Source organism: Tupaia chinensis, unplaced genomic scaffold, assembly GCF_000334495.1.
Source record: "Tupaia chinensis unplaced genomic scaffold, TupChi_1.0 Scaffold000127_2, whole genome shotgun sequence".
Classification (NCBI taxonomy): Eukaryota; Metazoa; Chordata; class Mammalia; order Scandentia; family Tupaiidae; genus Tupaia; species Tupaia belangeri.
The window spans coordinates 255,509-279,210 of NW_006159596.1; the positions used below are offsets into that span (position 1 = coordinate 255,509).

General features: G+C 39.6%; 1 protein-coding gene across 1 annotated transcript in view; it reads left to right on the plus strand.

The window, feature by feature from the left end:
• The window catches only part of NAA15 (N-alpha-acetyltransferase 15, NatA auxiliary subunit), an 86,255-nt gene extending 67,900 nt beyond the window's left edge, over positions 1-18,355 (plus strand). The window contains exons 16-20 of the mRNA XM_006144627.3: positions 2,279-2,387; positions 4,302-4,400; positions 12,186-12,332; positions 13,738-13,835; positions 15,602-18,355. Of these exons, the coding sequence (XP_006144689.1) occupies positions 2,279-2,387; positions 4,302-4,400; positions 12,186-12,332; positions 13,738-13,835; positions 15,602-15,802 (654 nt within the window). The 3' untranslated portion in view covers positions 15,803-18,355. The remainder of the gene's footprint in view (positions 1-2,278; positions 2,388-4,301; positions 4,401-12,185; positions 12,333-13,737; positions 13,836-15,601) is intronic.
• Positions 18,356-23,702: the final 5,347 nt, after the last annotated feature.

The following is a 23,702-nucleotide window of genomic DNA, read 5'->3' on the forward strand; positions in this document are numbered from 1 at the left end:
GCAACCAAAAAGAGTGGTGGCAGCAGGTGGTCAATGACAGTGGAAACAAAGCAAGCTGAGGCATAACCCTGTAAGGCCTCTAAAGACATACTTTTCGTATATACAGAATATAAACTTGCCAAATTATTTGTTTATATCTGCCTGTCTCTTTGACTTAAGGGTTTATTTATTTATTTTATTTATTTGCCTTAAGCACTGATTTTAAAAAAAAATTAATTACCACAGGATATGTGCACTCCCTAAAGAGAGAGAGAAAGAGACAGAGGCAGGAAGAGGAGAAATCACCTCCCAGTAGGGCATAGCCATGTTGCAACCCCTTCATTTCTCCAGCTTGTTGGGATTTAAGGCATGCACACACAAGTGCCTGGTTTGTTTTTCAAGCCACCAGACCAGGATTCAAACTGAATTTGGTCATGTGGGATCCTGTTCCATTAACCCCTCCGCTATAGGGCCTGCCCTAAGCACTGATTTTACAATCTTGTTCCTGTTGGTTTTTGTGTATATAACCCTGTACTGCATTCTATACGTGTAAATGTAGAATGTATTTAGTTCTGTTGTGGTTAAGGGAGCTAGATCCCACATGGCCATCAGCATGGTTTGAGTCTCATACCTGGTAGCCAGTAAAGCACACCAGGAGCATGTGCACACATGCCCAAGGCCCCAAAAGAAGGTAGAAATGAAGGAGAACAGATTGAAGTATGATCATTTCCCATGGGGGTGTACTTTCTCCTTCCCCCCATCTTTCTGTTTCTCTGGTTAACACATGTACCATTTAGCAAATTTTAAAAAAGAAAAAAAGAATTTCAGGTAGAACTAATTTCTGTTTTCTCTCTCCAAGTTCAAGGACTTGCTTTTAGTAACTATGCTGCTCTTATTGACCTGTCTTCTGTTATTCCTTATTGTTTCCATTCTGTGATCAACAGCCGTACCTGTCTAATAGTTAATTATGGCTGTTTAGTACAGTGACCCTCATTTCAGTCTCTACCCCTAGAGTCATGAAAAGCTTGATGTAGCTAGGTGGCATTTTCTGTTTCTAGTTTTCTCCCTTTCCCTGGTAGAAAAAATTTCTCCTGAGTGCCACAAATTCCAACCTAATAGAAGATAGAGTCATGGAAACAGGGAGGAAGATAATTATAAATATACGAGAAAGGCACACTTAGTAGAGTCCTTACTTTCTCCTCTATCTCTAAGTTTCCAAAACTACACGTATTAGAAGGATGGTGTCACACATTAATAACGGTTCTGGTTGAAAACATGTATCCTTCAGAATGATACCGTCTGGCACTGTGGCTGGGATTTTAATGGATTATAGACCACCTGCTTTACATGTTAGGACAGAATGAATCCCATAGACATCACTTAATTGTTTAACTTATTTTTTCTTAATGCTTTGAAATAATTTCCTTGGCCAGAAGCTGTGTTCGTGAAATTACACTTATTCTATTGGCAGAGGCATGTTGGACAGATACTGCAAACCCAGTTTCCATTGAGGGTAAATCGTTAATGCCTCTATGATGAGAAAAGGTGAATATAGAATCCAGATTCTCAGTGACCTTCTGGTGATACAGTGTTGTTCCCTAACTCCATCCTAGAATACAGAGAACATTCTTGTCTCAATACTCAGTCCAGGCATGTAACAGTTACGCAGTTATATGTAAGCATTATACCTGTCTAGTAATGATTACAAGTATATAATTAATTTGACATTTATAAAATTAGTAATGAGTAGTAGGAACAAAGTTCTATTAATATAAACTTTGCAAATACCATCTTAACAATCAGTGTGACATTTGAATAAATGTGAATTTCTGTACTATTTGCTTTGTTTTGAAAGCAAGACAGAGTGGGTTATGTAGTATTTTTGAATAGTTGATTATACTTCATTTTGAATGATAAAGAACTGTTCTTTCTCTATGTTCTCTACATTTTCCTTCATACCCCTCTTCATCTTGTCCCACATTCTTCCTCTGTCCTTGTCCCCCCTGCCCCGGGTCCCTGGCCTTTTTCTCTTACTTTCTTTTTCTGGTTCTGTTTTATCTACTTCTATCTTACTGGATGGATTTTATCCAGGGATAATATAATTTCTGAGGTTAATAGTTTCAGAGTTCAAAATCCCTTTTATTTAGAACACAGGAGATTAAAATATAACAATGTATGTCTAGGTTGCTGGTAAGTGATTTTTTTTTCAAAAACGAAAAGCAGTTTTGAGAGCAAGAATAAAATAACACCACTCCCCAAGAACCTTACTTCCATTTACATATTTTTTCATTTTTGTTAGGTTGAAACTCCATTGGAAGAAGCTATTAAATTTTTAACACCATTGAAGAACTTGGTGAAGAACAAGATAGAAACTCATCTTTTTGCCTTTGAGATTTACTTTAGGAAAGGTAGGCAATTAGAATATAGTAGCCCTGATAAAACAGATCACTGTATTTTTCAGGTACAGTCAAAACTAATTGGTGTATTTTTTAGGTATAGTTACCCAACCCTGATGGCTTCACTTCTGTAGGATGTTTTTGGCATTGCCAGCACAGCTCCCTCACAGAAATGCCTGCTGTGGAGCAATAACAAATAATAGATATGTATACATGTCTAAAATGAAGGGCAGGTATGGTAATTACCAGGCGTGGTTCAGAGAACTGATGATTTTGTAGATAAATTAGTTAATATAGAGAGTGATGTCTTAGAACAGTGCCTACTAATGATTAAATATTAGTTTTTGGTTGTTATTGGTAATAGAAGATATAATCTTTGCCTTGGATCTGGAAGGATAGATCCTATTTCTAAGGAAAAGACATAGGAGGGAAGAGTTTACATTAAGAAAACGCATGAATATATAAATATTGCTGTCTATATTGTCTGGAGCCAGGTACCTAAAAGATAAATGGAATATCTTAGTTTCCAGCTTTAAAGTGCTTAGGATATATGTCTCACCCTATGCAATGTGTGGTGAATAATAAGATTGTATAGTACTGAATCAATGTAATCTGAGTGGTTTGTCATTAAGATGATGTATATTGAAAGGAAGAGAAACTGATGAGTAAGTAATATCAGTGCAGTTGCTCTGGGCAGTGTAGCTACGAAAGGAAATCACATAAAATGATGCATCTCTATATACAGTATCCATTTAAAAGTTCATTTTTATCAAAAATAATTAATGATGGGGAAAAACTGCTGTATAACACTGTTTCAGAGTGAGACACATTATAGATATAATTTTCATTAATATATTTCCAAAGGTGTGTGACATGTGTCTTAGATAAAATAGATTAAAAGATAACCAGTTCTCTTTTGATAGAATTTTGAGTGAGTAACTTATTTTCTGCTGTATTTTGTATTTTTCACAATTCTTATAACTTGGGAAGTAAGTTTAATTAATACTTCAGTAATGTACTAACTTCTTTTTTAGCAGCCAGTACAACTCCCCTTTAAAGGCATATTTTTAAATGGAACCCACAAGTACAGAATACAAAAGCTAGTCTGCTTAAACTGGGGAAGGACAGTTTAAAGCCCCATTCAGTTGACTTCTTGACTGTGTTTTAACGTCTAAAGGGCCTTGGCATTTGGAATCCACTGCACTGGTGTGAAATGGGTGGTGACAAAGGACACGGCAGTATCTTTTAGCTTTCTGAGTGTGGGGCACATGGGAAAAGGAGTTTTCAGAAGAGCCTGGGGTTTTGAACTTTGATATTTGGAGAATGGTACCAAATCAGGGAAGTCTTGGCAGAGAGGTGGTTATAGCTGGGACTTACAAGTGGACTGAATGTTCAAATGCAAGTTTCCACTCAACAGGTGGAACACTGCTGCAGCCTGGGAAAGGTGGGAGATGGGAGATGGGACAGCACAGAGAGAGATGAGGAAATGATGGAAATTCTCTACCTTTAGAGGGGAGAGACAAGTTTTAGGAATTGGAGAGTAATTGAAGGAAAACGCATCACCAAATAGGAGAATGAGGTGTTTTCAAGCAAACGCACCAATGTTTCCCAAGTGGAGGAAAAACCTTTATTTTGATTAAAGTAGGCTAGAAAATGGCTCCAGATTTTTTCTTTGTTCATATGACAGTAGTTCAGATATTGCTGAGTGCTGTCTAAATTTTCTGTATTTCCTAAAACTTTTTCTTAAAGAATATTATTTTTAAAATATCAGCTAATATTGCTAACAAGAGGAAAATCATGTGCTTCAAACATACATTGCAGTTGGGATGTGATTTACTAAATTTACTCTGTTTGTTAGATCTTAGTCCTTCAAAAGAGGGTATATTATTTTATCAGATGATCATAGTATATCTTTTTCTTTTTTAGAAAAATTTCTTTTGATGCTACAATCAGTAAAAAGGGCATTTGCTATTGATTCTAGTCATCCCTGGCTTCATGAGTGTATGATTCGACTGTTTAATACTGGTATGCTTTTGTTTTCCATTATTTTAAGTATTTGATAACACTTATTGATAGTGTCTGTATAATTTATCTGTTATATCATAAACTTAAACTGTTTTAAAGCTATTGCATGTTAAATTAGGTAAGGGAAAAGTAGACCTCTTTATGACTAATGTCTTTAAGGCTACAAATGTTACCTAATTTTGAGTCCTGTGTTTAAGTTGAAGTTTTGAGTCATATTTATTTACATAAAACTTCTTAGTAAATTGTTTTAAGACTTGCGTGAATTAGGTTTGTTTAGCATAATTCTTTAGGAGTCATACAAATTTTGTTTTCTTGAAAGAATCATCTGTGCTTTCAAATATTTTGACAATCAGGTCAGTGGTTAGTTTTCATTTGTTTTCTTAGTCTTGCTGTAGAGTACATGTGCTTACCAGAGAGAGAGAGAAACCCCCCTCCCTCCTGATGGCCACGCTTTATTCCCTTTTCCTTCGTTCTTCTTTCAGGATTTAAGGCATGCACGCGTACACGTACACGTGCCTGGTGTACGCGCACACTGGGCAACCAAGTCAGCCCTGTGGGATCCAGCTGCTTCAACCAGCATACCACCTGGCCAGCTCCAGTATATTAGTTTTAATGTGAAATAGAAGATAAAATTTTAGACCCTGAAAGGTTTTATTCTAAGTGTGTCTCATAATTGAGGATTCTACGACCCTAAAAAGATTACTTATTCTAAGAAACACAGATAATAGCTAATTAATATTGAAGCAGGGACTAGAACCTAGGTCTTCTTCTGGCATTTAAAGTGCTTGTATAGTCAAATAGTGTTGTTATTGTTGTTTTGATTTTTAAGTGACTGGAGGAAAAATGCAACTTTTTAAAATTCTTTAATTTACTGTGCTGTAGGGTGCATGTGCTCATCCTAAAGAGAGAGAGCAGGGGAACCAGCAGTTAGCATAATGGCTATGTCGCTGGATTCCCACGTAGTCGACCGCGGTTCGCGTCCCGGACCCAGTGGCTTAGAACTCACGCCGGGAGCATGTGCGTGCGTGCCCAAGATCCCGAGAGGAGAATGGAGGAGAAGGGATTGCAGCGTGACCATCCCCCCAGGGGCTGATTTCTCGCTTTCTGTCTCTATGTCTCTCTCTGTCTGTCTGGCGAGCGCACGCGCCCTATAGCGAAAACCTCTCCAAAAAAAAAAGAGAGAGAGAGAGCAGGAAAGTGAGAAATCACTCCCTTCCCCCCAGGGAAATGACCGTGATGCAGTTCCTTTTCCTCCATTCTCCTCTCAGGATTCTGGACACAAATCCACAGCCTGGCATGATTTTGAGGGCATTGAGTCTGGGAACTGAGCTCCACCTTCAGCAGTATGGCATCCAGCAGCTTTAGTCTTCATGGCACCTGGTGGCCCAGAAATAGGACTTTGATTTTTCCCTGATTGTTGTAGGACACATGTATATGCCAGAGAGAGAGAGGGAGGGAGAGAACAAGTGAGCAAGAACTAGAGAGAGAAGGAGAGAGAGAGAGAGATGAGGGAGTGAGAATAACCCCAGCGGCATGGCCATACCACAATCCTTTCTCCTCCATTCTCCTCTTAGGACTTTTGGCACACAGGTACATGTGCCCAATGTGGTTTTCAGCTGCCTTATCCTCCACACCATCTGCAGACTCCAAGAATTGAACTTTAAGCAGCACAATTTGGAATTAATATTTGGAATTTAGAGATAATAATAAATTAGCTATCTCATTGCCGACCTAACAAATTATCTAAAAATGACAAAAGTAAATTTTATTTATTTTTCAAAATTTATCATTTTTCCTTGGAGTGATTCATCCTGTGTGGCTATATTTGGGAAGCGTGCCTCTGTCTGTCTTCTCCCCCACCCAAGTGTGTGCCACCACCTCATGGAAGATTCGATGGACATGGACATGAGCCCCTTGAGGCCCTAGAACTATCTTTTCGGTTGTGAACTAAAAGCCGACAAAGATTATCACTTTAAAGTGGATAATGATGAAAATGAACACCAGTTATCTTTAAGAACGGTCAGTTTAGGGGCTGGTTCCATGAATAAATTGCACATTGTTGAAGCAGAGGCAATGAATGTACAAAGGCAGTCCAATTAAAGTAACACTGGCAACACTGAAAATGTCTATACAGCCAACGATTTCCCTTGGGGACTTTGAAATAACACCACCTATGGTCTTAAGGTTGAAGTATGGTTCAGGGCCTGTGCATATTAGTGGATAGCACTTAGTAGCTGTGGAGGAAGATGCAGAGTCAGAAGAGGATGTGAAACTCTTAAGCATATCTAGAAAGCGATCTGCCCCTGGAGGTGGTAGCAAGGTTCCACAGAACAAAGTAAAACATGCTGCTGACGAAGATGATGATGATGATGATGATGATGATGAAACAGAAGAAAAAGTTCCAGTGAAGAAAATTATACGGGATACTTCTGGCAAAAATACTCAAAAATCAAACCAGGGGACCAGCAGTTGGCGTAATGGCTATGTCACTGGGCTCCCATGTAGTTGACTGCGGTTCGAGTCCCAGACATGGTGGCTTAAACTCATACTGGGTGCGTGTGCATGCATGCCCAAGATCTCGAGGAGAATGGAGGAGAAGGCATTGCCGCATGGCCATCCCACCTAGGTGGTAATTTCTCGTTTTCTGTTTCTCTGTCTCTCTGGCGAGCACATGTGCCCTGTAGCGAAATCCTCTCCAAAAAAAAAAGAGAAACCTTGGAAATCATGAATCAGAAAGCTAGAGCTAGAATAGTTTTTTGAGAGTCTTTTAAAAATTACTTGTTTTACTCATTGTTGTTAATTTTTTTTTTTTGGAGAGGTTTTTGCTATAGAGCGCGTGCGCTCTCCAGACAGACAGAGAGAGACAGAGAGACAGAAAGCGAGAAATCACCAGAGAGACAGAAAGTGAGAAATCACCCCCCAGCGGGGATGGTCACGCCGCAGTCCCTTCTCCTCTTGGGATCTTGGGCACGCACTCACATGCGCCTGGCGTGAGTTTTAAGCCACCGGGTCCAGGACGTGAACCGCGGTCGACTACGTGGGAGTCCAGTGACATAGCCATTATGCTAACTGCTGGTTCCCTTATTGTTGTTATTTTTTTAAGTTTGCTGTAGGGCATGTGTGCTCACCAGACAAGGAAGGTGAGAAAGCAAGCCACCAGGTCTGGAACTTGAGCCGTGGATGGCCATGTGTGAGTCCAACACCTTAACCACCATACCACTGCTGGCCCCCCCTACAAGCAATAGTTTTTAAGTAATAGTTTTAATTCATTCTTGTTTAGGGTGTAGTACTTGTAGACTATTTTCAAAAGCACATAGAAATGCCCAGCCAGGGTGACACAGGGATAGTACCTCCACTTGAGAGGACGAAAGCCATGTATGGAAGGCACAGGTTTGTTCCCCTGGTGCAACCTGGATGCTCCAGGTCCTGTTACACATGCCTGCATTCCTGGCTAATTGAGAGGCTGAGGTAGGTGGAATATGACATGCTAGACTCTCTCAAAAGGACCTATCTCTGTCATAAAGAAAAAAAAGTACACTTTATACTTATTCTTAAAGCTAGTGGAATTATTGGGGCTGGCAGGTGATATGGTGGTTAAAGGTGCTAGACTCCCACATGGTCAATCATGTTTCAAATCCTGGACCTGGTGGCTTGCTTTCTCACTCTTTTCTCTCTCTCTCTCTCTCACTCTGCCTTTCTCTGGTCAAATTTAAGTAATAAATGAATAAAGTTAAATAAAGTAATTCTTCTTTTTGAAAAAAGAAAAAGCTCTTAAGTCCAATGGAGTTATAGACTTCCTTTTGCAATGTAATTAAAAGTGACATATTTAGGGCCAGGGGGTGCTATGGTGGTTAAGGTGCTGCATATCACATGGCTGACACTTGTGGTTCAAGTCCCAGACCTAGCAGCTGGAAAAATAGGCATGGGCATGTATGCCTGAAATCCTGAGGGGAGAAGGGATTGCTATCCCCTGTGGAGTGATTCTTACTTTCTCTCTCTCTCCTACTAGTACACATGACCTATGGCCAAAATCTTTAAAAAATAAAAAATCATATTTATATGTAGTTACTGGTAATCAGTGTATAGATTAACTCAACTTTTCTTTCTTTCTTTCTTTCTTTCTTTTTTTTTTTTTTTTTTTTGAGAGGTTTTTGCTACAGGGCACGTGCACTTGCCAGAAAGACAGAGACAGAAAGCGAGAAATAAGCCCCCGGGGGATGGCCACACCGCGTTCCCTTATCCTCCATTCTCCTCCCAGGATCTTGGGCACGCACACCTATGCACCTGGTGTGAGTTCAAGCCACTGGGTCTGGGACTCGAACTGTGGTCGACTACATGGGAGTCTAGCAACATAGCCGACATCAATTTCTGGCCCCAACTTTTTTTTTTTTTTTTTAGGGAGAGTTTTTGTTTTGTTTTGTTTTGTTTTGCTATGGGGCACATGCGCCGGCAGGAGAGACAGAAAGCAATATACCACTTCCAAGGAGGATCACAATGCTTCAATCCCTTCCCCATTCTCCCCTCAAGATTTTGGGCACATGTGCACACACACACACGCACACACACACCCCTGGCTTGAGTTTAAGCTGCCACATTGGGGCTCAAACCATAGTCAACTATGTTGGAGTCCAGCCATGTAACCATTACACCATCTGCTGGTGCCAACTCAACTTTTCTTTTAATACCTGGTTTTAGGAATCTAAAATACATATGGGCGGACATGGTGGTCTAGTTGCTGAACTCTCACATGGCCTACCATGGTTCAAATCCCTGACATGGCCACTTGCTTTCTTACTTTTTCTTTCTCCCTCTCTGTATCTTGCTGGTCAAATTAAATAAATTCTTTAAAACAATACACATAGGCTTAGAATTACTGAGTGTCTTTGCTAACTGTGCCCATTGGTTTGGATTAATCTGAAGTAATTGTGAAGAATTTACAAAGTAGGGACCAGCAGGTGGTGTGGTGGTTAAGGCGCTGGACACTCCCACATGGCTGACCATGGTTCGAGTTCTGGACCTGGTGGCTTCCTTTGCAACTTTCCCTCTCTCTCTCTTTGTGTCACTTTCTGGTCAATTTAAAATAAATGAATGAATAAATAAAATTAAATAATTCTAAAGAAAATTTATTAAAAAAAAAATGAATTTACAAAGTGATCCTTACTACAACTGAATTTAAACAATGAAATTAATGGATTATTTACAATGATAAGATAACCCATCTTTTTTAAAACAGCCTTTAAGGGACCAGGAGATGGTGTGATGGTTACATTGCTGAACTCCCACATAGTCGACCACTGTTCGAGTCCCAGATCTGGTGGCTTAGAACTCATCCTGGTAGCATGTATGTGCATGCTCAAAATCCTGAGAGAATTGGAGAAGGGATTGTGGCATGGTCATTCCTTTATGGGGTGATTTCTCGCTTTCTGTTTCTCTGGCTAGCAAAAATCTCTCCAAAAAAATAATTAAAAGTAAAAAGCTTGTAAAAGTTGGGTAGACTTCTCATTCTTTTAAGGACAATGATGTATTGAGTCATCCAGAAAAGTCATGATGGATTTTTGCATAGGAAAACATGTAATGACTTTTCCAGTGACCCAATACTATAAAGGCATTTGTGAAACTATAGATATATAAAATAGGGGCATCTTTGTTCTACTCCAATGATTTCTCTAATTTTTTTTTTTTTTGAGAGGTTTTTGCTATAGGGCGTGTGCGCTCACCAGACAGAGAGAGAGAGACAGAAAGCGAGAAATCACCCCCTGGGGGGATGGTCATGCCGCAATCCCTTCTCCTCCATTCTCCTCTCGGGATCTTGGGCACGCACGCACACGCACCCAGCGTGAGTTTAAGCCACCGGGTCCAAGACTCGAACCGCAGTCGACTACGTGGGAGTCCAGCGACATAGCCATTACGCTAACTGCTGGTCCCTGCGGCATTCTGTATATTTTTAGGTTGTATTCATTGTAACTGAATCCAAACTTTTAAAATATATTTTGCTATAGTACATGTGCATTCATCAGGGTGAGAGAGAGAGTGAGAAATCACTCTGTAGGGGAGAATGGCCACACCATAATCGCTTTTGCTCCATTCTCCTCTTGGGGTTTTGGGGAATAATTCACACATGCCTGGCATGATTGTCAAGCAGCAAGGCCCAGGACTCAAACCAGGGTAGGCCATGTGGAAGTCGAGCACCTTAACCATCATACCTGCGGGCCCTCAGTGTAACTTGTTTTAACAACTTCATGTTTTCTCTCTACTCCTGCTTCAGGTTGAAAGTATAGTTGTAATGGAGGCTAAGCTAAATTCTTTAGCTCGTACCTCATTTATTTGAACCAACCAGTTCTTTATAATTTTCTTAGATTTTTGCTTTAGGTTGTGTGTGCTTGCCAGAGACAGAGAGAGAGAAATCACCCCCTGGGGAGATGACCACGCCGCAGTCCCTTTTCCTCCATTCTCCTCTTGGAATTTTGGGCATGCACACACACAAGCATGGCAGTTTGAGTTTTAAGGCTCTGAGTCCGGGACTTGAACCACAGTCAACTATTTGGGAGTCCAGTAACATAACCATTATGCCATCTGCTGGTCTCTCAACCATCCAGTTCTGTAGAATAATAAAAGAAATGTTTAACCAGCAAAGGGCATATCAATGAATTATGAAAGTCATCACCCCAGTTCCTAACCATAAGGAAAATCTGCTTATGTTTTATAAGTATGACAAAGAAAATAACAATGCAATTTATTTAGTACCTACTATATATAATTAGCACTTTTACATAATTAATAGCTTTTCCTTACTTTAATCCTTCTGGGTCAGATATGACTCCAGTTTTATAAACCAAGAAATAGGTTCAGAAAGGTTATGACTTGTCCAATGTAACCATGTCTGTCTGGCTTCAAAGCTCCAGGCTCTCTCTACCAAGAAAAGAGTGAAACAAAATGCAACTTGAATGTGATCTGGTGGGCTTGGGGTCTACTTTTTCATTTCTAAACACCAAGGCCTAGGACTATGATTACTGTAGTGTACTGATTACAGGAAATTATTTTGGTGGTCATTTGGAGTAGTGATAGTTCAGTCCTCATAATTCTTAAAAAATGATGGTCAATGAAGCCAATCGGTCTTTTTTTATTTAATTGGTGAATGTGCCTTGTTTGGGTATAGAGGAAGACAGGGAGAGTAAGAAATATTCTGTTGTCTTTGGCACTAATGTTTTTTCTGTGCCGTTATTTGTTAGCAGGTAGGTGCTATCAGCCTTCTGCTTTTCAGACCATAGGGTTGAGGGAGCAACCCTAGAGACTCATGATGTTGTAGAACTCTATCTTTTGTGGTTTATTTTGCTGCTGCTTCCTTTCTGGAAAGGAGTCATCTTTCAGTGAAATTCTTTGTGTGCCTTTAAAGCACTCATTAGATTGTTCTGCTGCCACATGTTCTTTAAATTCGTATAGGTTCCCTGTCCTTTAAATATTGAATTATTGGGACCGGCAGGTGGTGTGGTGGTTAAGGGCGCTGGACTCTCACATGACTGGCAGCAGTTCAAGCCTCAGACCTAATGGCTTGCTTTCTCACTTTCCCTCTTTCTCTGTCCCTCTCTGGTCAAATTAAAATAAATAAATACATAAATAAATAAAAGTTCATTTAAAAAATTTTAAAAATATATTGAATTATTAGTAGGTTTTATCTAGTATTCGTGTATAACTACAATGTTTAATAGCCTTATCAAGATCATTTAACTTTTACAGACTTTATCAGAGAACTTTATAGCTGAAAGAGTTTGTTTTTAATTTATTCAGCAGTGTGTGAAAGTAAAGATTTACCTGATACAGTTAGAACAGTATTAAAACAAGAAATGAATTGTCTTTTTGGAGCAACAAATCCAAAGAATTTTAATGAAACTTTTCTGAAAAGGAATTCTGATTCATTGCCACACAGATTATCAGGTAACAACTTTATTTTGTCCTCTTATCCTCCTAAAAAAAAAATGTTAATATTTATTTTAGTGGGTCGGTGGCAAGGTATCAGGTGTGCATTTTTTTTAAGTTTCCAGAGGATTTGTTTACTTGCCGAGAGAGGGAGAAAGCACCTTCTAGTGGGGCATGGTCACACTGCAATTCCTTTTCCTCCATTTCTCCATCCTGTTGGTATTCTGGACATTCACACACATGCGTCTGGCCTGCCCTCAGGCTGCCAGGGTCAGAATTCAAACCAGAGCCAACCATGCAGTATAAGGCTTCTCTTAACCACTAGGCCACAGAGTTGGCTTGAGTTTTTTAATTTCTTAAGATGAGATAATGATATTTTGAATCAGGGGCAATAGTCTCTCTGGGTCCAGCATTGGTTTTTACAAAGAAACAAGTGTAACTAGATTTAAATGTATATTACATATAGTGTAGCTAGAGCTTTCTCTCTGATTTCTTTTCTTTATTCCATTATTGTGCCCTGAAAATTCACTCAGATAATGACCGTTATCTTTCCTTTCTCATGCTATGTAGGTAGCAGATTTGACCAAATTGAACACCCCAAACCATTTGCTGTTCAGAGATATCTAAAGCATGAGGTCTATGTCAGTGAGCCAGAATCTGGACTGCATGCTGGCTTTTAGATAGCTCGCTAAAAACCCTGCAGTTTTACATGCCTTTGTGTAATCTCGACTTTAGCTTTTTGACTCATACTATAAAGGCTGGGAATTCCTACGTCATCTCTAGTCCCCCCATATTTAATGAAGTGTTTTCTTCACCCCCCCCCCACTATACTTTTAGAAATAAAACTGCCCATACTTCTACCTCACAAATATAAGTATTACTGAGGGGGGGGTTTATTTGTTTGTTTGTTTTTATTTTTTCTTTTTTTGGAGAGGTTTTTGGTATAGGGCGCGTGTGCTCGCCAGACAGAGAAAGACAGAGAGATAGAAAGCAAGAAATCACCCCCTAGGGGGGATGGCCACGCCGCAATCCCCTCTCCATTCTCCTCTCGGGATCTTGGGCACGCATGCACACGTGCCTGGCGTGAGTTTAAGCCACCGGGTCCAGGACTCGAACTGCGGTCGACTACATGGGAGTGCAGCGCCATAGCCATTATGCTAACTACTGGTCCCGGTATTTGTATTTTTTTATAGTCTGTTTCATTGTACATATTTTATATACACATCATATTCTTTTGGGTAGATATACATGATATACCTTAATCATGGATCTTATTCATATCTTCTGTGGCTAGCCCATATTGCTAAAAGAGTTCTTGTGTTATGTGCACATATACCTTGCATTTTATATTTAAATGGGTAGAAAATATGAAGTTGGCTTTACCTAGAATTAAACAAATTTCCTTTGTGTCCCTCTCATCTAGCTGCCAAAATGGTATATTATTTAGATCCTTCTAGTCAGAAGCGAGCTATAGAGTTGGCAACAACGCTTGATGAATCCCTCACCAACAGAAACCTCCAGGTAAAGAGTTTTTCATAATCTCTCTATAATAATGCTTACCTTTATTTCTCTTTTTGCCAAGAATCGTTTTCTCCAAGAGAAATACTTCCTTTTTTAAAGAAATTATTTAATTATTTATTATTAAAATTTTTATTAATTTGATTAATTATATTATAATTATTATTAATTTGCTGTAGGGCACATGGCACTGACCAGGGAGATACAGAGAGAACGAAAAAGCAAAGCAGGACTTTAACCGTGGTTGGCCATTTAGGAGTCCTCAAGATCTACATCACCTTCTGGCCTTTCCTTTCCTTTTTTTTTTTTTTTTTTTTTTTAAATAATACATACTGTACTCTAAACTATTTGAATCTGTGTTAGATACTTAATTTTATTTAGGGGTGTGTGTGTGTGTATATGTGTTTGCATGCACACATGTGCACATTAGACTACTTGGCCTTAAGTAACTGATTGCACATCCATAACATGGATAACATTTTCAGAAATATGTTTTTTTTAAGATCATAGATACATTTTATAGTTATTTAGGTTGAATTTCAATTCATGTCTGTGCATTACTTAACAAGTAGCGATCTCAGTGAAGACTCTGACTTATTTAAAAATTCATTTACCAAAAGCTACATTGAAATACTTATTTCATAGCTTGCCATACCATGTAAGATGGAGTCAGATAATATGGGTGTATTGCAAAGTACAGATTCTAGTTTAGACTTAAAAACAAAGGACCAGTTACCTTTTGTATAGTCAGCCAGATAAAACAGTAGTTGCTGAAAGACCATTAAATATATTCATTTAATACCAAATGAAGGCAATATGTTGAAGAGAAAAATTGGGCTTTTTGCTAATCAGTGCACCATTTAGATTATAATTTGATTTTAGGTCCTCTGTAGTCTGACAGTTTGTAAGGTGTATCTATGTAGAAACTTAAGTATTTTTTAAGTGAGAAGATTAAAAAGAAAACATGAGAAATGTAAGCGAGGATGAATCATTTTAAAATAAGGAGCAGAGGGACCAGCAGTTAGCGTAATGGCTATGTCGCTGGACTCCCATGTAGTCGATCACGGTTCGAGTCTTGGACCCGGTGGCTTAAAACTCATGCCAGGCATGTGTGCGTGCGTGCCCAAGATCCCAAGAGGAGAATGGAGGAGAAGGGATTGCAGTGTGGCCATCCCCCGCCCGGGGAGGGATTTCTCGCTTTCTGTCTCTCTGTCTCTCTCTGTCTTTCTGGCGAGTGCACACGCCCTATACAAAAATCTCTCAGATAGATAGAGAGATAGAGAGATGAATGAATGAAAGAAAATAAGAAGCAGACTTACACAGGAGTATGGTTGAAAGAATCGCTGATTTCCGTGAACTGATATTCTTGGTAAAATCTCTGTTTGGAATGCTCTTTTCTGCTTAGTTGTTGGACATGCCTTCAGATGCTCTTTAATCTAAATACAAGATTGAAAAACTGATTTTGTTGTCTGGTTCTAAGCCTTGGGTGTGGGGGAAGCCTGCCCACCTACATGTAATTATCCCCTTGGCATTATAAGGTTCAGCATTTATGCCTAGGGCTGGCCTAGTGGGGTGAAGTTGCTGCCTTAGGCCCATGTACTTGTGGAGGGTGAGAGCCTCTAGATAAGTGCATCACCTTAGTCATATCCCTGGTTATCCTTTCGTATAAATCTTGCTGTTCTGAAGAACAGGTTAAATTAAACCTTGAGGAATTCTTGTGAATGTATACGTGATAAAGAAGTTATGACATGACCTTTTTTCTTTTGTAGACGTGTGTGGAGGTATTAGAAGCCTTGTGTGATGGTAGCCTAGGAGACTGTAAAGAAGCTGCTGAAGTTTATAGAGCAAATTGTCATAAGCTTTTCCCTTATGCTTTGGCTTTCATGCCTCCTGGATATGAAGAGGATATGAAGATCACAGTTAATGGAGATAGTTCTGCAGAAACTGAAGAACTGGCCAATGAAATTTGAACATCATTAAACAAGCAAATGGAATGACTTTGGACCATATCTAGTGTATAATATTTTTGTCACGCACCTGCTGCATTGCTCTAACTTACACAGAATGAGAGGAGTAAATGTTCTTGCCTTCAAATAGTGTTTTACGTTTTTTTATCCTGCTTAAAAGTATATATAAAATATCTAACATTACAGGATATAGGTTCAGTTTCTTAAAAAAAATTAAAAGCTGCTAAAATTGAGGGATTAAAAAAAGATACCATATCCTATTCCTACCTACCCACCCGTGTTTTTAAACTAATTTATATCAAATCTGGAGGCTGTTACAGCTAACAAAGCAGGTGTGTGGCAGAAATATTACTTTAAATTTGTCTTGTGAGATTTTACTATATCTCAGACAGCAAAAATGCTGTTTTAGCACTGGATTCTTCACTGAGCACAAAGAGTTGTTGGGGCTTTAGCATCTGACTGATTTTGTTACGGGGTTGATTCTGACCATAGGAAGTATGCAATGTGAATCACTATTTACAGAGAAATCTACAACAGACGCTTGATGTTGTAGAAATGGGACATATAGATACCAAGCAGAATTATAAGAAACCTAGAAGGTGTTCAATACGCTTGTTGTGTTTCCAAAATTCACTGTACATGATCAGTTTGGTGTTCTTGTACCACAGTTTTTAACTGAAGGAACCAGTTGGAACAATCTCAATATTAACTAAAACTTGAAGAACTAAAATAACAATGCAAACTTTTCAGCATTGTTTTGGCCAAACTTGTTAAAACTGTAATGCAAGAACCAAATGCACTGTGATGTGGCACCAACTAATTAGCAAGCATGAATTTTTCACCCAAGAGTGAAATAAAGAAAATCTGCCATGGCTTGAAGTTAAAAAGCAGAACTCCTGACTACCATTCTATGACTGATCAAGAGACTAATAGTTAAAACCTCAGCAGGCCTTGTTCACGATATGCAGAAAAAAAAGTGCTGCAGTTTAGATACCTCTGGAATTTTTCCACAGTGTCACAGGTTTGTAATACTTGAAGCCCTACATTTCTAAGAATATATTTCTTGCTCAGTTGTTTCAGGCAAGCCCAAGACTTTGTAATTTTTAAAGGGCCCAAGATTTTTTTTTTCCAATAACAGACCAGCTTCTTTTTCCTGCAGTTACAGATGTAATTTCCTTTTTGTTGTCAAACATAAGGTACCAAATATGATGCAATAAATTGTTTTGAAAAACAGTCGTGTGAATATTTCAACTAATCTGTGTTGGGCTTCTGTGAATATACACAGGTGGAAACAGAGGTGCAAGGCAGAGGCAGGGTAACATGCTGCAGGGCCGAAGCAGATGGGAGCTTCGTAGAATGGGCGCCTACATGTGCTGGTGTCAGGGAAGTTCCGTAGTGACTCAAATACTGCTCCTGGAGTAGGGTTCAGTGAGGGCTAGGATGGTGGCAGGGACTATGAATGTAATTCAAAATTTGAAGGGAAAACTAAAAACTTCTATTTTGATTGTGAAAATGAGCCTTAACATGAAACCTGTACACTGAGAACTAGCCTCAGGCTCAATATTCTCATTGCATTTGCAAGATGTGAGCAAATTTAAGTAAAACGAATCAATTGTATATAACTGACCTTTTTGTGGTACTTTTAGTTTATAGAGAGTGTACTCTAAAGGGAATTATCAGAAGATCGGAACCTTTTACTGACGGAACAATTGTGCTAAAATCAACCTTTCATAATACATGACCTGCATTCCACATCCCAGTCTAGCAGTTGAGTGACGTAAAGAGAAGTACAGACTGAACTCCAGTGCTTCGTTATGTTTTATTAACTGGCCCTGTCTCAGGAACATCTTAACAGATGGCAAAACAAAAACAAACTTTATTCCAACTTCTCCTATGAGTGGCAACGGAAGTTCTCATTGTTGGGGAAGAACACTAGTGCTACCTCTGCCACTAATGAGGTGTTCGGAGGAGGCACCAGCCATATATCAAGGGGTGTATGTGTGAATTTTGTTTAAACTCTACTGTATATTGAAATGAAAGTCATCTATTTGTCTTGACAATGTTCAAATGATGTAGACTGTCTTAGAATGAATATTCATAAGTACTCAGAATTCTTAATGCAGATGCCACCCATGGGGAGCAAAATTCCTAACATGTATATTGTATTACAACCCAATTTTACTGGAACTATTGAATAAATCTTTTATTTTCTTTCAGGTTTACTTGATAGTGGATACATTGTCTGGGGTCAGAGGCCCTTGCCTGGGTTCATTTTATGTCCAGACATCACCCCTAAAACATTGTACTGTACTCTCTTGCTCTGAGTAGGATCAACTGGATCATCTCACATTTGCGTCATGCATTCTATTAATTTCAAATGATACTGTGGGGGAAAAACAGGGTTAGAAAAACAAGTGGAAAAAATACAATGATAATTGTAATCTAAACAAGTGCCTTATGTTTACTGCTAAGAACTGGTGTTATCAACCCTTTTGAGAAGAAAGGGTCCCTTGACCTGTATTAACATAGGAAAGTAAAGTTCTTTTGTTTTTCTTTATATTCAACTACTCTTGTCATTTCTCATTGAAAAACTACAATCTGACTACTAGGGTAGTTTGCTCCGCTTTAATTAGATAGGCGAGTCATGACATTTTCAACATTTTTCTGTACTATTTATTATGCACAACAATAAAGTGTGACTATAATAGCATGACTGCAAGTAGTGCCATATTAGTGAATAGCCTTTGGTGGCCCTTGTTTTTCCACAGTGTTAGCTGTGCCCCAGGGTTCATTGCTATTAAAGCAGAAATGAAAGCCATGACTCTCTGAAGAGTTCAGGAAAGCATGGTCCAGATTCAGGTAGGTTGTGATTAATTCAGGGATTTTCCTCTTCTGTACAGTCTCTAGGAATATTTCATTGCCACGTGCAGTCTCTGGAGAAAGCTTAAAAAAAAAAATTGGACTTTGTTGTCAGATAGATATATCCTTATCTTAGATCATTATCAGCCTTAATTTTTGGAATTAAAATTAGGAGAATTCAAAGACTGACCTTTCTGATGAAAGGCAGTGTTATAGTCCAGTTCATGCATCATTTCTTGAAGTCATACTTGGCGTCTCTTGATAACATTTTGCTGTTGTGTAAAGGTTGCTGAAATCCTTTACCAAGCTGAATTAAAAATAGTCGCATGACATCACAGGGAGCAGAGACATGAAGTAATTTTGACCATTGAGGATCTTAAAACCTATAGCAATAAAACATTTTTGGAAAAGGTTTTCATTTGAATTACACTTCTGCCTTTCATTATGCAATCTATGAGGTAGATAATGACATAAAAGTATTGGTAGTATACAGGAGGTTTTGGAGAGGAAAATGCTCTCTTTTAGTGAAGTATCTTATAGACTCTAGGTTATATGTATTCAAAACTGCTACCTCCAGCAGAACAGCCCCCTCATGAAGCATTGAAAATGGGCAGAAAGAGCGAGCGGTATATATTGTCAGGAAGAGTAAGAGAGTTTCTAGCCCTTCCGTTTATCCAGTTGCCTTTGAGGTGCTATGCTGTCTTGGAATTGTATCCGGAAGGAAGAAAGTGGAACTATAAAATTACAACTTTTACTAATTTGTCAACTCGTCATACTTGGGAATTGAATAGTCTCGTGCTCTTCATAGAGGTCTGTGTGCCAAAACCAAAATACAGACTTGTTTCAGATCTGCTGCTGTAGCTCCAGGAAAGCTAATACTTGGGAATCCAACAAAAACCATATTGTGGTTTTTATGTTTTTAAAATCAGACTCAGCCCCTCATTGAAAGATCTGCTTTATTTCATACAAATGGGATAATTCTAACTGAAAAAAAAAAAAAAGGATGGTAATGAATATACGATGGAAACTTTGTGGTATAAAGATTCCTGCAGTTGCTTAATTTTTAACTTGGCGGGAACCAGCAGTTAGTGTAATGGCTATGTCGCTGGACTCCCACGTAGTCAACCGCGGGTCGCGTCCCGGATCCAATGGCTTAAAATTCACACCAGGCGCGTGTGCGTGCGTGCCCAAGATCTCAAGAGGGGAATGGAGGAGAAGGGATTGAGGTGTGACCATCCCCCCCTGGGGGGTGATTTCTCACTTTCTGTCTCTATGTCTCTGTCTGGCGAGCGCACGCGCCCTAAAGCGAAAACCTCTCTTAAAAAAAAAAAAAAAAATTTTAAACTTGGCTTCAGTGTACAAAATTATCTTTTCATTCAGAAACAACATAGGAAGTGAAGAGAATTTTAGAGGATTTTCTAAATCCTGTGACTTGGCTCTATATTTAGTTGTGTGTGTATTGTCTAACAAGTCTCTCTCCATAACGTTCTGGTTGTCTTTCAGTCTTCCATAGCTTCCTAATTCTGGGCTTTGATAAGCTCGCCACTTGTTTCCTCTGGTCTGCAGGTTTGTTACTTTTGTTGTCTAGTGCTTAATGCCTTGCCATAAATAGGCTAGGAACTGGTATGTTCTGAAGTGTTCTTCCCAAACTGCCTCTAGTGAGGTTTGTTTGTTTGTTTAATTAGTGAATATTAGCTACCACCTCACATCTTTCTTTGAACTACGTATTTGCCTTCAGGTGGTCATACTGTTGCTTGCTATCTTTAGAAGAGAAGGGGGGCTGTTTAAAGAAGCAGGCATCAGACTGGGCCTGTCACATCGTGCTGAGGTGCTGGGTAAAGGAAACCAGATCCCACCTGGCCAACAGGGTGAAGGCCTGGCTTGAAAGACATACCAGAATGCATGCATGCCCAAGATTGTGACAGGATAGAGAACTGGGGGGGAAATGAAAGCAGTGTGACCAGGCCCTCTTGGGAATTTTCTTACAACTGCATGCACCTTATGGCAAAAGAGAAAGAAAAAAGAAATCTCTGTCAAATGTGCTGTGAATATTCTATAGGTTGTAGAAAATAATAGTAAAGTGCTATTAAGTTAGAGGTCACCTACAAACCCATATACGTTATCTTACTCCTTATCTGTTGATGTAGCTTGTACATCTTTCGCTTGTCCCTCTGTTGATCTCAGGAATTTCCTCAGAATACTACAGATATGTTTTATTTATGTTAAGCTATATTTTTCACATCTAATTTTTTTTTTCCCTCAGTAATTGTCAGGAATGGTTGTGACTGGCTGTGTGGGAAGCAGATACCTGGAGGACCAGGACTAATTCTCTCGGCTTTGTCTCTTTACTGTGGCATTGTTTAGCAGTAAATCTATCTGCTCATCCTTCATGTGTTTAGTGACCAGCCACCCAGGTAACACCATGGAATTCAGTCCCTACAAGGAATGCCAGACTATATAAAGGACCTGGCAATACACACCGTCTACCTAGAAGGCTTTTTCAGAGTCTACTATCCATTTTTAACCATGTCTCTCTGTCTTTCTGGCAAGCACCCTATAGCAAATGCCTCTCCAAAAAAAAAAAAAAGCAGCAGCACAGACAGGGCCAGCAGCTGGATCCCACATGGTTCACGGCCTGGACCTGGTGGCTTGGACACACACTCAGGGCACATATGTGTATATCCCAAGAGGAGAAGGGATTGAGGCATGTCCTCCCCCCCGAGGGGTAATTTCTCTCTCTGGAGAACACACACGCCCTTTAACAACAAAAAAGTAGAGAGACAGATGTAGGACTCTGCCATGGCTCCGTCGGGACACTCGACCTAATAGCCATTGTCCACCACAAGAAATGGCTCCCCACTTGGCATATAATCAATTACTTTACGTTATAAATTTAACACTGGTTTTATACTACAATCCCAGGGAAACAACGTTCAGGCCCACTAGCAAAGATTCTATAATGATTTGGACTGGCCCCGTGGCCTGGTGGTTAAGGAGCTGGGTTCCACATGGCTGACTATAGGTTGAATCCTGACCCCAGCAACATGAAGAGCACATCGTGCATGTCCATAGATGCCCCAACAGGGTGGAGGGATGGAGAAGGGATTGTAGAGTGACCATGCCCCATTGGGGGTTCTTTCTCTCTCTCCTACTCTGGCATGCAGTCTCTGACAATTCATAACTACAAAAAAGATTCTAATGGAAGTGATCAGAGTTCAAATTAGGCATTGATCTTCTTTCCTGCCTTCCTTTCCTGTCCTAGCTTCCCTCCTTTCTCTTTGCTTCTCACGTTTCCCCACCCTTCTTTTCACTGACTTGAAGGGGCATTCACAGTTGAGTGTCACTGTCTTAGATTATGAGGAAGAAGTTCAAAACACAGTATTAAGGTTTTTCTCGAAGAGGCCAAAAGGCAAACAACTATGGAAATACAAAGAGATGAACTTTTTCTTGACTTCAGTGGAAGAACCCAGAACTTTCAAGAGCTTCCTGACTAATTTCAAAGTCCATGCTTTTCCCTCCTTAAATCATCCTATGTTATGACAACTACCCAAAAGATTGGGAGTTAGAGAAAAACAAAATTAGTTTTGTCAGATGGTATGGTAACTTGACTCCGTTGAAACAAGTTTTTAAATATAATTGTCACAGATCAATGCTTGAATTTTAAGTGAGTGCATACTGCGGCAAAGAGCAGGCTTTTAAACAGAACAAACTTTTAAATAGAATAGATGATAGATACTCTCTGAAAATACATACCCCGGTCAGACACATGCCTGCTTGCTATCCCTCTGGGACTGTATTCCATAAATGAATGAATCACACACGTGTTAAATGTGAAACAAGTCATGATTGCAGGACAGAATTCAAGCTAAGAGCGTTGGCCTGGCATAGTAAAACCTGGAAAGGAGATTTACATGCTGTAGAAGCATATCAAGCTGAATCCTTATGAGATCTGCTGGTAACATTCTGGACAGGACTCTCAAATATGTTCAATACAGTGTTTTTAAATAAAGTAATTATTTTATAGACTAATCCTCAGTTGTGTCTAGTTTGTTTTTCACTGGTTAAAGAGATATTTAATAAATGAGTGTCCTCTGGATGACATTGTCACCATTCTTGAGTTTATAGACACGAATGATTTTACTTGGCCTTTGTGAACAGGAAGGTCTCATTTTTTTTTATTTTTTTAATTTATTTTTTTGATCCTGGCAACTCTACCAAATTTCTGATAGGAACACTGGCTTTTCCTGGGGTTTTTTGTTTGTTTGTTTTTTGAGAAGTTTTTCACTATAGGGCGCATGTGCTCGCCAGACAGACAGACAGACAGACAGAAAGCGAGAAATCACCCCCCCAGGAGGGGTGGCCATGCCGCGATCCCTTCTCCTCCATTCTCTTCTCAGGATCTTGGGCACGCACGCACACGTGCCCAGCGTGAGTTTTAAGGCACCGGGTCCGGGACGGAGTCCAGTGACATAGCCATTACACTAACTACTGGTCCCAGGAACACTGGTTTGGTGTAACTAGTATAATGTAGTTTAAAAGTGAACTTTTAGGTCAGACAGAATAGGTTAAATCCTTTCTCATGTTCCTTAGACAAGACCCCAAGAATATCTAGGTCAGGCTGGATCGTATTGCAGCAGTAAAACAGTGTTGGTTTTGCAAGGCAGTCTCACATGGGAAGGTTCATGGTTCAAACCTGGAGACCTGTGAGTACACCAGGTGTGAGCTTGTCTGTGATCTGGGGCTGGCCAAAGGCTCAGAGTAGGTGGTGACATCAAGACCCTGTTGGGGGGTACTGTCTTTATTTTTTGTTCTCTTGCCCGAGGAGAAGATAATTAAACTTAAAATTTTCTTGTTCAGGTCAGCAGGTGGCATAGTGGTTAAGGCACTGGATCCCACATGGCTGACTCTGCAGTTCAAGTCCCGGACCTGGTGGCTTGAAAAACACTGGGTGTATGCACATGCATGCTCAAAATGCTGAAAGGAGAATGGAGGAGAAGGGATTGTGGTGTGGCCATCTCCCTGGGGAAGGGTGATATTTCACTTA